Raw genomic sequence first — 15615 nt, forward strand, 5'->3', positions numbered from 1 at the left:
ATCATATCAAAATGCTATGGCAAACACACAGTAAATAATGTTGATCGAGGAGTACATGATTAATTTTGAGTTAGTTGCAGTCACAATGAGAAGCTACTATCTTGTTACTACTGTATATTATATTAGAGATGACATAAACTAAATGCCAAATAAAGTCTCTCACTTCCAGCGGTGATTTGACCTTTACCTCTTATTTCACCTTTTTGTGGTTTGTTTACTAAGAACAGAAACGGCCATTGGTATTTCTCAGAATCACAGATGCCACATCAACCAAATCAACAAATGTCACATGTATGGCTACATTAATTATACATAGATGGCACTATGGTGTCTAGGTGTGTGTGTGGGGGGGGGCGGGCAGGGGGGGGGAGTGAGGGGGGAGGGGTAGGCAGGCTCTGCTAATGAGGCCTACGGCTAAAAGGCCAGTTTGCATCCTGGCTGGATTTTGAAGCAGCAGCAGGGATGATAAATGAAAGGAGACATGGTGCATAGCAATGTTTCCTCAACCAATTAAATACAGCACAAGGCATTAATGAACCTTTATTCAGGGTCAAGACTCAGAGTAGCTGGGCCGAACATGCTGCCCTCTAGAGACACTGCTGAAAGTATAACAGTGCTGTTACTATAGTCTGGCCCCGTGCGTTGTGGCAGGATGGTATCGAGTTCAAAATACAAAAAGTGTGCAATACTATTACAATCTCACTATAGGAAAACAAGTAAATTATGCTTGTATTTCATACAACAACAAATATTTGTATCCGAGTGCTGCCTGCCATCTTCTGTTGTTGACCAATGACAGGCTACTCAGGGTTACCAGCCTGGTCAGCAGTTTTTAAGGAAGGCAAGCAGGTACCTCATTCATCTTCCCACACGGGCTATCTACCGATCACAGTGAATATATAAGTGATATTGTGTAGTTTCTTGGCTGTATTAACCAAGTCAAAATGGATTTGCAGTTTTTAGGCTTATTGAGGAAAAAAAATTAAGCCACCTGACATACTCTTGTGTGTAAAAGACAAAGCCATTAAAAATACATTTTGAACAATGATGTGGCTCCTAATGACTTTTGGTCACATGGGTATTGTCCATTAGCCCATTTCAACTTTCTATCAGCACAAAGCATACAGTATAACATACATTGATACTGCTGCATCTGCAAGGTTAATATTCAATAAGCACAAAATGTGAAATTTAATCAATATAATTTTATTTGATTCTATTTTATTTATATATACATTGTGCATTTTTCTGTATCTTCCATGCTGCTGTAATGACAAAATGTCCTCTTGCGAGATCAATAACCATGAACGCAAAGTCAAACGGGGGGAAAAAAAGCATGCACATATGCAAACACGCCTCTTTCCTCTTTCCTTTCAAACACACAGTCTCTCTAAAACGTGCAGTGGTCTTTAGACCAGGGGTAATTCTGGTAAATACAGCATTTTGTGCAGTGGATGCAGTTAACTAACTGGTGCAGATAAAGCAATGAAGTGCTTTGTCACTTTAACCCCACTGCACTCCTCAAACAGGCATTAACAGACACAGCCAATAAGATCACGGTTATGCAGTAGCCTAATTGTCTTATTCCCTTATTTAATCAAGTTCAGCACAGACGGAAACTCCTATGGCTAACAAAAAGGTTTGTGATTGCAGACAGATCTTGTGAAGTGCTACAGGTATAGCATGCCTGACCTACTCATTTGGCTGTGACAGAATTGAACACTAGGGGGTGACTGTGAGGAGGCAGAGCAGGAATGTAGGGTAAAGAGAAATGATGTCTACAATCACCTTCACAGTAAATGGGTGTTCATATCGGTTTCAGTCAGGTGAAAATACCAGCATCATCTTTTTAAATTTCACCAACATGTCATAAGAGATAAACAAAGGGGAAGTTAGTTGAGTATGAACCACCCACAATAACATGACAGTGATATTCATATTAACTGGGATTTTGAGGCTTTATCGTAGCCATTTCATAAACACAGTGAATAGAGTCTGTAAGGTCTGCCATTTCCTGACAATGAAAACTTGTTTTCAACCCCTGAAGCAGTTTGACCTGTGGGTCAATATTTGGGATTGTTTCCTCTCTTTTTATTGGCCACCCATTAAACAAACAGGTGGAACTGAAGCGTCACCTGTCCCTCAGCAGTGTTTGTAAAATCAAACAACTCACGCCACGCCAAGCCAAACTGGATCTTAAAACATATCAGCTATGTGGATGGTAGACTTCAAAAATGTTTATTGACTAAATAAGTTGATTTAATTCTCAATTTTGTGAAAAATGTCTATTGAATAAAGACCACACAGACAGCAACAACACACCTTGTGGCCTAGCCTTTGCTTTGTGTCTTGGTTTAGTTTGGTTTTCTCATAATGCTCATTTTATCACTGATCCCTGCAACAAAAACAAAAAAAGAAGAAAAACAGCTGTGACGTGGGTTTGAGGGCTGTGCAGAATACAAAGTATAGCCTAGGCTTGTCTCTGTGTCAATCAGACCCAATGGCTGAGAGGAGCAGGCAGTGATTCTAACTAGGGCCTCTGCCCTTCTTGCATCTTTAAGTGTCAGCTCAGAGGGCCGTCGCTCAGCAAGATTTAAGATGATATTTTAAGGGCTAGCACTGCGCACGCACTAGTGAGAATGAGTCAAAGGGAAAGTAAGAGGCCATCCATCCACAGATAAACACCTCTCACAATTAGTAACCCAAACCCAGATTTTATGGATCCTTTCCTTTTCAGTTCACCACTCTGACTTCACCACACTAATTTCAGGTTTCTTTTTTGGTCAGTACAATATTGGTTCATTTGTATCAGAACCTGCGTGGACATTACATAATGTCAGTCCTGTCTTTTCTGTTGAACAAAACATCAGTAGCAGCAAACTGCCTTTAGAAACATCTGTGCACACCGCAATAGTAAGTACACAATGTCATTAATGAAAGGCAACACCTGTGGAAAAAAAACATACATGTGATAGACATGGAAACTACATGGAGTCTCTTCATTCAGAAATCGAACCTAAAAAACAGCATGTGGTTGTTTTAATTGAGCTGGTTTTCTTTCAACGTGGGTGTGAAAGAAACATAGGGGGCCAGTTTAGGACAGGAGGGACAGTTTTGCAGGTACAGTATGACTCATCGACCCCAGAGGAATGAAATGTGTTTTGCATGTTGAACAGTTCAAGGTTTCCATATGCTTTGCATGATTGTCACAAGAAAACTATGGCAGTCTACGTTAAAAGCTGGCTTTTGAAAGCGCTTGTTCTGAGTAATGACGTGGTGCTCTCTGAATCAGAGATGGCACTGCAGGTCAGACACCAGGCAGTGAAGTGAAGCTGCACTGTGCAAAACAAGCAAGCCGGATGATGCCATTCATTAATGGGAACATCGGCCCAAACTGAAGAGTGGAGCTGAGAGGAGGTCCCTTAGGATGAGAGAGAGAGAGAGCCTGACTGAGACAGGGGGAGGGAGGGAGAGAGAGAGAGGATGGGAGGGTGAGAGGCAGGGAGGGAGGAGATGGAAGGGAATTCAGCAAGGGGCTTACTGCCAGACCTTTACAACTCCTTCATTATTGAAGCAGTGCAAAGGGAGAGCAGGGCCAAAGCCTGCGTGAAGAGGAACACACAGCAAGACAGTGTAGACCTGCAGCCTTCAGGATTTGATGAAGTAAGGATTTTTTTTTTTGCCTGCTCTGATTTCCACCTCCTGCTCTGTGAGAGGTGGATATCACAGGAGCCAATCTCTGCTTGAATGGTTGAGGCCACACACATACACTCTCTCCAGCAAAAAAAATAAAATAAAAGCGCAATGAACAGGATCACCTCCACCACATCTACCAATGTATGAGGAGGATTTTTATAAAAGATTGAGGAAAAATATATGTGGTAGGAATGTTGTGTTTTCTGTTTAATCAGAATAATAGATTTATAGTTAGAAATTGAAAACCAACTATTAGGTACTGAAATATAGACATAAATGCATCACAAAAACATGCAAAATGTCTGAAAAATATGTAAATAAAAGCCATGCAGCAGAGCTTAGATTGTACTAAACGGGGCACATAATGTACATGTGTTACAGTATATAGTTTAATACATGCAAAGTCCACGGGGATGGTGCTGAGCAAGACTGAAAGAAAGATGGAGCATTGACCAAACAGAAACAAATTATGCAAGCCCTGCTGAATTTAATTTCAATTTAAAATTTGGCAAAACAAGTCATTCTGGTCTTTGATCACCTTTAATCAGAATATCTTGATATGACGATACATACCCACTGCACTCTGCAAGTTTGATCTGAGAGGGGAAGCGGTTAGAGGTAGCCTGGACTTTTATCATTACTTATTCTCAGTCGTCCAGAACAAAAAATAATGTTATCAACTTGCCAAGTAAATGACTGATTGCAGGAGAAGGCAAAGAACTACAGGTAGGTTTGTTTCTTGATCAAAAACTACAACCAAGTGTCACAATTTGTTTCAACTTAAGAGTTGTATGTTAATATTTGGGAACCCTTCAAAGTCAGCACTTTGTGACCTTCCCTATCCCTTTGGTACGTATAACAGCTCTCTGTCGCAAAGTATCTTTCTGGTCTTATTTTAGTAATTCTACTCTACTCTTTCTTGCAGATCGTTTCAAGTTCTTGATATTCAAAGTCCGTCAATTTTCAGAATAAAATACCCTGTGCAGACTCACAATTGTACATTATATCTCTAACCCAACATCTACTCGCATACGACAATAAAAGTGTTATCCGACTGCTAACAGGTAATACTTAAGAGGAAGAATGTTGTTTTAACAACTAAACCATAAAAATGTAATAATTTAGTCTGTAGGCTACAGCACAAAGTAGGAAACAAGGACAAAAAAAAAAAACTATTTCACAACGTTTACCTGCTAGAAGCACAGAAATCAAGAAAACAAATTACCTGATCAGGAAGTCACAAATAGAAAAAAGAAATAAAAAAAGATGCTCTCGGTAGGGTATGAAGCCCGGCAGAGGATGGAATTAAAGAGTAATGCACATATGACGTAATGAACCCGTGGCCAGTGAAAAATGCAGGTTCGAGGAGTACAAAACAAAGTTTTAAGAATCAGAAACTTGATCAAGATCTAGGTCCTAATAATGATTCTAATGAGTCAATTATGGCCTAACGAGTATTTGAAGTACCTGAGTGTTTTTCCAAGTAGAAGGTTGTGTAAACTTTTGCACATGGCAGAATCGTTGTTTAAATTATTAATAAAAAATAAAAGTGCATTAACATTCAAAGAATTTTAATGTCTGTCCCCTTCAAGCGTATTTACTTATTTTCTTTAAAAAAAAAAAAAATATCAACAACAAAAAGTCACCCAGTGTTGCCAAATCAAAGCACGCGTTTCAAAAAAGAAACTGTATCAAGCCTTCCACCTGTTGTTTAAAGTGAAGGGCTTTAGCTATGATGTTAGCGAAAGTGGGTTAGCCAAACATCACCAGGCTCACTTAGGGTGGGCCGACCTATATGGTGGACCGGCTATTCTCATTGTAGTGACAATCTCAGCCGCTTCTGAACAGAGAAGAGAAATGCTGCCTGACAAGTTCAGGTTAGTTTCCAACATTCATTAAAATGAGTTAAATTCCTGAAAACTAAGCTCCTGTCTAAGACAGCAGCCCCTCCCCCCTCTGCCAGCAGTATCAGCAGGATATGAATCACAGGGTATTTCTTTTGCAACCTCTGTGACCAATGTTATTCTTATTTAAATGTGCCTTTACCTGAGCCGGTATAATCGCATCATAGCTTGACTCACTACACAGTGAGCAATGACAGATTGATGACATACCAGGTTTAACAGTGAACTTTCCTCTTCCAAAGTAAATAGTGAAGTGAGTGAGTCAATTGTCCTGTAAACAAAAATGTAACGCTGTAAAAAACACGTAACACTCAATAAACAAAGAGTCCACTTACAACATCAGCATCCATGGCAATTTGCTAATGACATGTCCGACCGACATGTACCCGTTTGTAGAAGTTACAAATCAGTAACCAGTAAGCCAACCGCCATCTCTGTGGACAATGTAGCTGACATTTAGGTCCGTCAAAGTCGAGTCTTGGTGCAGAAAACTATTAGCTGGAAGAGAAGGACAAACTTTATGCAGCCAAACATAGTTTAACTAGTCTTACTCAAGCTAACTTTATTCAGATTTTTTTACGTCAAAGTTTTCTCAGACATTCTCTCCCTTCAACAAGACTTCAACCATTGTGTCAGGTGTAAACACAAGGACAAAAGGGTCATTACACCCTCATGTTATTTCTAATTTCCTTTATTGCCCCCTAAAACTGAGCTAATTTACGTGATTTTCATGCTGCCTTCCTCAAACGGCATCCCTCTGGAGACACTGTGGCAGTCTAACCTACCCCTCTGCAAGTCAAAGGTTAACACAAGTTCAAGGAGGTTGCCTCACATCACAATCAAAAAGCCTCCCATTCCAGTCACACGGACAATTAAAAACCCTCCACATTTGACTGCTGGGGCAAACACTCACCCACCCATCACTCCTGAAAAATATTCAAAGCCATTTAATCCCTTGAGACGGAGGCAAAATTGAGTAGAAAGGAAAGAAAAGCAGCATAAAAGGGCATACTTTAAATTCAGACCTACTGTGCAGTTGGGGCTGGCAGCGTTCCCACATGCTCCTGACATACTCAACCCAAGTACAACTCCCTCCTCCCTCTCTGCTGCCAGCTCCTCCTCCTCCCCCCCCTCCACACTGAGCCCTCCCCTTCCGCCCACAGCAAAGACCGCCTGACTTCCTGTTTACCTTTGACCCTCAGTTATCCCCCGCCCCCATCCTTTCTGGCAGGCCTCCAAACAGACAGGAAGATCAGGCTGGATAACACACAGAGAGCTTCACAGGAGCAGGGGAGAGAGAGAGAGGAAGACCGAGTGGGAGGGAGGGATGTTGGGGGAGGTAATCAGAGAAAGTGTGTGAATGAGACAGCCTATCACCATGTGGCCACAGAAGCAGCAGGTTTCCCCAGGGTGTGAGTGTGCAAAATGTTCTTGAGTTTGTGTGTGTGTGTGTGTGTGTGTGTGTGTGTGTGTGTGTGTGTGTGTGTGTGTGTGTGTGTGTGTGTGTGTGTGTGTGTGTGTGTGTGTGGTGGGGTGAGGGCTGGGGTGATGCATGGTGTCAAATTTCAAGGCTGATTATGGTATTGCCTGCCCAGTCTGGGAGTTACATAAACCTCTGGGAGGTCAGGAAGCAACAAAGCCAGCATGTCACACATACAAGCGGAGTTGCTTACTGGAGACCAAATCAGAGGCCAAGGCCAGGCAGGGAGGGAGAGGGGGGGAAGCACCAATACCCAGTCAGATAATAAATCTAAACCAGTGATGCAGACAGGCAGTGAGGAGGCACCTGCTCAGTGTCACTGCTAGGGGGCCTCTGGTGGCTACAGTAGGCCAGGCCATCAGTATCCATCAGTTTCCACTTTCATCTCTCTTCTGTTCTGTTCAGCATTCAGAGTATATTTGAAGCCTCTGGTGTGATGACAATTACACACAGCGGAGTGTAATAGCAAAGCAAAGCAACATAGCGAACATGCCATACATACATGTGTCATGACAATGACAAATAAGGGTACATATTTACCCAAACAGAATAAAATGACCTGAGGCTGATATGACATCACGGGTGAAACACCTGACTCCACAAGAAAGAGGATCGAAGGCTACTTAAAATGCTGTTTTTCAGGTATGGTCACTGTTTTTATATTTATTTACCTGCAGCCATAGATTATATATAAAAGTGGACGTAGTTTCCGGCTCTAAAAAATTAGGCCAATGCGGAGGTGCCTTAAACTGCAATATCACCGAGTGCCACTAGAGGTTGGCTCCAAAAAGCCTCCAGCTCCATGACTCCCATTGAACTTATCCGATGAAATTTGAAGTCAATACATTTTTTTCCACAAATTATCAGTTTGGCTAGCTTAAGTTGCTCCTTTTTATTAGTTTTCTTGCAGTCCATCCAAAAATAATCCCGTCATTGATTAGAAAATAAGCCTCAAAAAGCCATGTTTTTTTTGGGAGGGAGGGGGGGTGTTCTGTTTGATTGACAGGCCTGTGCTGCAGTCAGGATTTCCGCTATCAGCGGGCGGGATGTTGTATCGTCGGGTTTCCAATTAGATCGAGTTAGATCCGTCGCTCGCTGCTCCCCAGCTGTTTCAAATAAGGTCCCTTCTGGCTCAAAAGCGCTCTGAAATAGCAAAATGGCGACGGCCAATACCCTAACTCGAGGCTTCATAATGAATGTTCACAAACCAATGGGTGAATTTAATGAACCAATTTGATTTCTAAAAGTAACCTGGGTGAACAGAAACATAGGGGACTTTGTCAAGTTTTAATTTAAATGGCTCCTTTGATACCAAAAGGCAGGGCTGAAATCAGGGTGGCAAATGTCTTTCAGTTTGAATACACTGGGAGGGAGTGTTTAAAATGTACTGCCTGTTGCCCCACAAATCTCCAACACCGGTTTCCTTTTTGCCTTTGGGGCTTAGTTTAATTTGTACCATAAATAGTTGTCAAATTCAAACTCAGACACACTGTGATTGTGATCAAGAACACAAGTTAAAGAAGGCATGAACTCCAAATGGATGTCCAGAGCCAAAATCCCCAGAGAAAACTGTACAAATTAGAATTTTAACATGTCCACCATCAATAGTTGATTGATGCACAAAATAACAATCAAAGTCTCCTACATAGAGGTTGGGTGGGAAAAAAAAAAAAAACTATTTACAAAAGAATTACTCAATTCTGTTCTACAAATCTGGACTGATTTACAAATGCTAAAAATCCATTTGTGTCGCAACATTAACTAATAACGTTATGCTCATGGAAAATCACCAGCATGAGGGGACCATGCAGCACCTGGAGAACCTACAGTTCTCTGTAAACACATTACAGTTATCTTGGAATTCCTCAACAACAACAACAACAAAATCACTTGTTGGGCACATTTTGGATTTAATGAGATGATGGTAAAGTATTTCGTAAATACTTTGTACCCCATCAGAGACTGCGGTCAGCAGAGCAACAGAGCGCAAAACTCTGGCACAACAAATGAGACCAGCTGACCAATACACACTGCAGCTCTTTGGAACATTTTGGCTGATATTACTCGGTAGGAAAGTTGCAGCAGAGAGGCTGTTCTCCACTGCTGGAGATTTAACATTAACATGAAGAACTTGAGTATCTCTTTTCCACTAGTACGGTACAGATACTGGTGCGGACCTAGTTTTGCTTTGGTGCATTTTGACAGCCGGGCCACATTTCGACAGGGTGGAAAAAGAATAAATGCCGTGTAGACCAAATGGCAACCCTCCTTTGCGTCACCCATTGGTTTGTGAGCCGCCATTCTGAGCCTCGAGTCCAATTTTGTCCGTCGCCGTCTTGGTTTGGCATGTCCATCAAACCAGGCACACCTCCAAACATATCTCCCTGAGACTTAATATTTATCTCACTCATTTACAACATCGTTCAAAACTGTAACAACCTATACGTATTAAATCTTATGTACTTTTGCTTGCCACTTGAACATGCAAAGAAATCGCAAAGATATCAATTTTGAGTTCCTGACTACTCACCGCATAAAGACTGACTGCTGACTGACTTGAGTACAAGGAAGGGTTACAAGCCAGCATCCAGATCAGAAGCATCTCTTTTGAGCGCTTCATATCTGTAAACTTGATTTATCTCCTCAGTGAAAAGCCCTAGCAGTCCATAAATGTTGCCAAAATGATTCATGGGACCCAAGCAAGAGCTCTGCACACATCTGTTCATTTGAATCAAGATCCACTGCAACAGGACATCAGACATGTCTTAACAGGATTTAACATCGGACAAGAGAAACCTGGGAAAACTATTCAATCTTGAACCGCGGGGGCTCATCACAGCTGCAGCTGACCATTACAACCATTGGAAATCCTAATTAGCCACATTCACTGCGGGGGAGTGAAGAGTGGGCCGTTATCCCCCGATGCCTTGCCTGTTCAGCAAACACACTATCAGCAGGCTCTTCACACATCAGTGCACATGAATAGCACAGTCAGCCTGTAAGCATCAACACAGGGCTGGATGTTGACACAGACAGGGAGAGGCTCGTTCATATGGCTGTGGTTCATGGCCCCATTTCAATCAAGGACCTTTGCAGATGAGCAAATGGCCTGTGTGGATGAGCTCTGGTTGAGGCAGACCACCAGTTTGTATTGTCACCGGCTGCATATGGGGGAATAGTCAATGTACTCAAACTACAAGTTGTGTTTTGGCTCAAGGGGAATATATTTGGTTTCAGAAGTGGGGGACACAATAGCTGTGCTGCCAGTAAGAGGACCCCGTTTAGAGAGATTTAAACTAGTCCCTCAAACTGGTAGTGTAAAAGTGTAGTCATTTGTGGGTTTACTACACTCTGTTGAGGGCATTTAAAGAAAAGATGAGACTGGTACAATAATGTCAAACAACACTTGTGTTGTCAGTGGCTATGAGATGGTTTCTGCTTTGTCAGAAGTGGGCCATGAAAAACACAAGAGCTCTCATGAATAAATATGTGTTTTCAACATGTGAGCATGTCCAGGTTGCCCTTAACACAATAAGTTTAATTGTTTTGGTATTACCAATTCTGAAATCTACCACAAATGTTATGAGAAAAAAAAAAGAACACACACTGGTGTGTTGAAATGCCCTTTATAAGTGTGCAGACCACGATGAAACGTCTGCTGCTTTTAGCTGCTGGTCATGTGTCACTCATGGGCCAGGAGGCTGTGCGGATGCTGCTAAGTTACTAGCCAACTGAGGTCCAGGAACCGCCTGAAGCCTGTTACAGCCAGCTAATGCATTCTCCCAACCTCCCCCTCCGCTTCTCTTCTCACTCTCGTGCTCTTCCTCTCTGTCTCTTTCCCTCCCTTTCTTTCCGAAGCGCTCCTTCTTTTTCCATGAGCTACTGCCCTCTCCATCTCCCGAGCCCCCTCCCCCTCTCACAAGTGCTAACCACTCTCCTTCCCCACTCTCTTTTCCTACCGCTCGCTCTCTCACACGTGCACATGCACACATAGAGACACACAGAAACTGTGGCAGCTACCACAACAGCGTGCAACCTCCCCCACACTCCAGCGAGGCAGTGCAAGTGCCTCTGGCTTGCCCTGACCCACATCTTGATATAGCCCTAAGTATGCTTACAGCTAAGTCCTGAAGACACTCCTGCCACTCTTAGCCTAATCAGGCCTGACCTGCTGTCGGCGAACTGGCCAGATAGGCAGGCCGGGCTGGATTGACCATTATCAGTTTCAGAAGGCTTTCAGACTGCACTAGGTGCCGCCTATCCACCTTCCCCCACTCCACAACTGATTGTAGGTTTCCTAGTAGACAAGCACATGTTCTATCTGGGAAAGTTAGTTAAACATTACAGGAGTGACTGGCTTCTTGGCCATGAAGAGCACTTTCTGTAAATTATCCTAATGACAGCTATGAAATGTGTCGTGTCTGTAAAACGGCTGTATATACAAATAAAACGTGTCACTGGTTCAGTTCAGTTCAATTTATCAATCTTCATTCTCCTCAGTAATTGTAACTGAGAAGAAAAAGCGGTAGAGGAGAAAAATAAAAAGTTAGCTGTGCTAAGTTGGGCAACAGACATTTTATATGTTGTAAGCCTGAAGCTTATTACCTTGTCTTCCTTGTATTCAATAGATGTTGGTTTCCTGTCCTCAGGTCCCTTCTCCTGACTGGAATCGGCCCAAGAGCAGCTGGATTCGTCCTGTTGCCTGAAAGCATCCTCCAGCTGGGGTAGTAGGTCAGGCAGGAGATCAGGAGGTTCCAGTCCCTCCAAGTCGCCATCTTGAGCCTCTGTCGGCAGGAGACTGTCTCCCAGAGCTTCGTATCCATTAGTGTTGATAACCCCGCAGCTCTGAGGCTGCTCAGAGGGCAGATGGCTGGCGATGCTTGGGTAGCAGCTCATAGATTCACCAAACATCTCGGATGACTTGCAGCTTTCCTGCGCTTCTCCAGAACAACGTAGGGCGCGGAAAGGACATTCCTCTGCCTGGCTAACTGGGGTCCTAGTGTGCTGCTGACTCATAAGTGGTGTGGATGAAAACTGGCATGCTGTCCCTGATAGCTCAGGCACTGTAGAAGTGAGTGGTGCTGTGGTGGTGGTGGTGGGCCTCGACACTGAGGCTGAGGACAAAGATTGCTGACTGAGACTGGGTATTTCTGGCTCTCCAGGGTAGGCAGGGTACTGAGCCGGTTGGTAAGCATTGGCAGAACTGACAGAGCACGTGGGCAAGGAGTGAACCATAGGCGATGAATGCATGGGGAAGGACAGGTTAGAGTCTTCCAGTCCGGACCCAGAGAAGGCTTGACCTCCCCTGATCAACTGGTAGCTACCCTGCTGCTGTGGTGTTTGTAAGCAAGTCCTATTCAGAGAAGCATTTTGACTTTCCAAATAAGACTTACTTGGAAGAGCCCTTGAATGGAACGGTGGCTCTCTTACAGTTAGTGGGTGCTGAACCTGCTGCTGGGCACGGGGAATTTGTTGTTGGCTGTTGGATTGACCTCCCGGGTGAAAAGAGAAATTGTGATGCTGCTGCTGCTGCTGCAGGGACACAGCCTGCGCGTTAATTTGTTGGTGCTGGTTTAACAGCTGTTGCTGATGACTTTGTTGTTGTTGCAGCTGCTGCTGTCGCATTCTGAGCTGCTGCGTCTCTTGTTGATGACAGGGGTGGTGCTGTCGCTGCTGTGTTTGTTGTTGTCTGACATGAAGTTGCTGGTTGTGCAGTTGCTGCTGCTGATGACAAAGCTGCTGATGCTGAAGTGGCTGCTGCTGAGATATGGGGTGGTACATATTCCCATTCTGGTCTTGGTTTCCCCACATTGGACTGCCGCTGTTACAGAACAGCCCGTTGGATTGAGGTACCTGACTCACGGCGGCATTGTGGTACTGGCCATGTTGCTCAGCAATCATGGCCCCACCGGTGCTCCGAGAGCCAGAAAATGTCTGCCCCATAGGATTCGGTGGCTTCATGCCAATGTAATGACCCATGGGTTGACTGTAACTGGGCATGGCTTGTTGGGTAGAAACGGGTGGCATCATGTCTTGATGCTTCCCTGGGCCAAGTGGCTCCACTTGGAGGGGTTCAAAGTCAGCACTGAGGTTTAGCTCATCCACAAGTGATGGTGCTGAAGGGAAGCCATCCTCATCCAGCCCTTCCAAACCTCCAACAAAGAGGTTGGGGTCATCAAAGAAGTCCATGGCAGGCTTGATGACGTGACTGGAACACCACTGGATCCAAGCTGTCTACAGCCTGAGCCCGTCTACGGATCTACAGCATGTCCATTATATTGTGTACCTGCCCAAAAATGGAGAGATAAAACAAAATTAAAACATTAATATGAGAAGTTGACAATGCATTTAGTCAGAAATGTGTGGGCTTGAAGAAGAACTGCTCTGTTTTCAAACAAACTATAATCTATTTACTAAAATTATCAAGACATAGAAATCATCACAAACAAACACAAGGATGAATAATTTTCGGTCTGAAAGGACATGACAACTTGTAAAGCGTATTTATTTCCCACCATATCCATTTTGATCATCCATTTCCTCCTCAGTGAAGCATGCTTGTAGGCTAGTAGGACAGCCAACCCCTACCAGCATCAAAAATCCAGATAATAGTCAGGTCGGAGGAGTCCTGGTGAAATTTGGTCCTGTCAGTTATCTATCAGCACTGCCTTTCATGTGTGCAGCAAAGCAGCTGGTGCAAACCAACCGCCAGCCACCAGCAGGTGCCTCTTCCTGTACCCCCACCCCTCACACACAAATGCACCTCAACCCCCCACCTCCGCAACCAATGAAGCTCCCTGGCCTGACTGCAGAATGTGTGGGAGGTGCAGACAGCTGATAGAATTTCAACAGCTAAGGACAGAGGCAGAGGAGGCCCTTTGAGCACACACATGCAGTGTGCGCTTGTAACCACAAACCAGCGGAAGATGACAGAAGCTTACCCAGGTCAGTCATTATATGCTGACTTGCAATGCACACAGGCGCACAAATACACAGACATTTCGCCTGTATCTGAAATGTGGAGAGGAACTATGGCAGCTTTTGAATGTGCGATTTGTAAACAAAGGCCAAATAAAATCACTGAAAAATGACGTATCAATATAGTCACACAAACACATGACTAACAATGCAATGATACTTGTGGCTAAACATCACCCCATCTCAAAACACAAACCCAGACCAACCATTATTTGATTATATTGAACAGTATGTAAAAATAGAAATATTGTCAGGATGCTCATATTAGACAAACAAAAGCATCATACTTGAGCTTCACTAACATGTGATCCACTGAGAACTGCAGGTTATTGTCTTCTACTTTTCATCCCAGGAAAGCTCAATCTCGCTTGTTAAACTGACACCAACATTGTTGCTGTTGTTATAAGCAAGTCTTTCTTAGAGAAGCATTTTGACTGTTATTCTAATTGCCAGCTTTTCAATAAGTAAGCAAATTTTGTCCTGTCAAAGGTAAATTGCCAAAGGTGGCCAGCTTAGCCGATACCAACAAAACACCTTCATGTGTGTCCCGATTGATTCCATTGTTTTAATATCTTTTCATATATCATATATATATATATATATATATATATATGCTTGTCATTCCCAAGCTTCTGGGTTGCTGGAGCAGTCCCAGCTGATATTGGGCAAGAAGTGAAGTACAACCTGGATCAGTTGCAAGTCAATCATGGGGCTGATACAAAGACAAATAACCATCAATTTCACACCCACAAGCAATTATAGATGTGCCACTGAACTTAACCTGCATGTGGTCAGACTGAGAGGAAACAAATTCACCCAGAGACAATCCATACATGCACACAAAGAAAATTAAAAATGATAATGATTGATAATATGGTGTGCTGCTCTTATCAGAGATGCTGTTATGGTCAGAGGGCAGGCTATAGAAAGCGGCTGGTTAATTTATTAGCTCTCTGTTCAACTCACACATTTTCATTGTAACTATTTTTTTAATTGTTTTAACATCGGTGTTGAACAATGTGTCCTGTCCCGTACAAATACATCAACAAATAAACAAAATATTAATTCACACCTGACACAAATTCATGTAACTCTAACACCTTTACAGTACTACCTTTTTTTTTTTTATCAAGTGGTCTATTCAAAATGTCAGCTATTTATACCATGAAACCTAAACCAAACTTGAATCTTAAATTGAACTGAATACAAATATATACATTTTCTGCAACAGTGTGCTGTGATGCAAACATCACTCTCCACATCAACCAACAGGTCCCAGTATGAAATCTGTTCACGCAGGCATGAAGCCATTCCTGTTTTCAATTGGGTTGTGCTTCCAACTCAAGGTTCACTTCACTGCTTTGTTTGGTTACTATCTTGTTTATTGAGGAATCATGTGCCTGTCCCACCATGGTAAATTCCCACTCGTCAGTGTTTGAAGCTTCTTTAGATGTCTATAATCAACATACTGACAATTTGTCTCGCATTGTAAACATGAAAAATCAGACGGCATGTGAAACGACTATATAACTGTGTTACACCATCTCTAATCCTAAT

At 43.0% G+C, this 15615-nt stretch overlaps 1 protein-coding gene across 2 annotated transcripts in view; it reads right to left on the reverse strand.

Annotated features, from left to right (window-relative positions):
* Positions 1-15615, reverse strand: part of chd9 (chromodomain helicase DNA binding protein 9) — a 68696-nt gene that overhangs the window by 51143 nt on the left and 1938 nt on the right. For both annotated transcript variants that reach the window (XM_069690405.1, XM_069690404.1), the window contains exon 2: positions 11686-13366. In XM_069690405.1, coding sequence (XP_069546506.1) covers positions 11686-13269 — 1584 coding nt within the window. In that variant the 5' untranslated portion in view covers positions 13270-13366. The remainder of the gene's footprint in view (positions 1-11685; positions 13367-15615) is intronic.

Source organism: Brachyistius frenatus, unplaced genomic scaffold (assembly GCF_029030835.1).
Source record: "Brachyistius frenatus isolate BFR_SWC_R1_liver_20210118 unplaced genomic scaffold, ASM2903083v1 Contig_9, whole genome shotgun sequence".
Classification (NCBI taxonomy): Eukaryota; Metazoa; Chordata; class Actinopteri; family Embiotocidae; genus Brachyistius; species Brachyistius frenatus.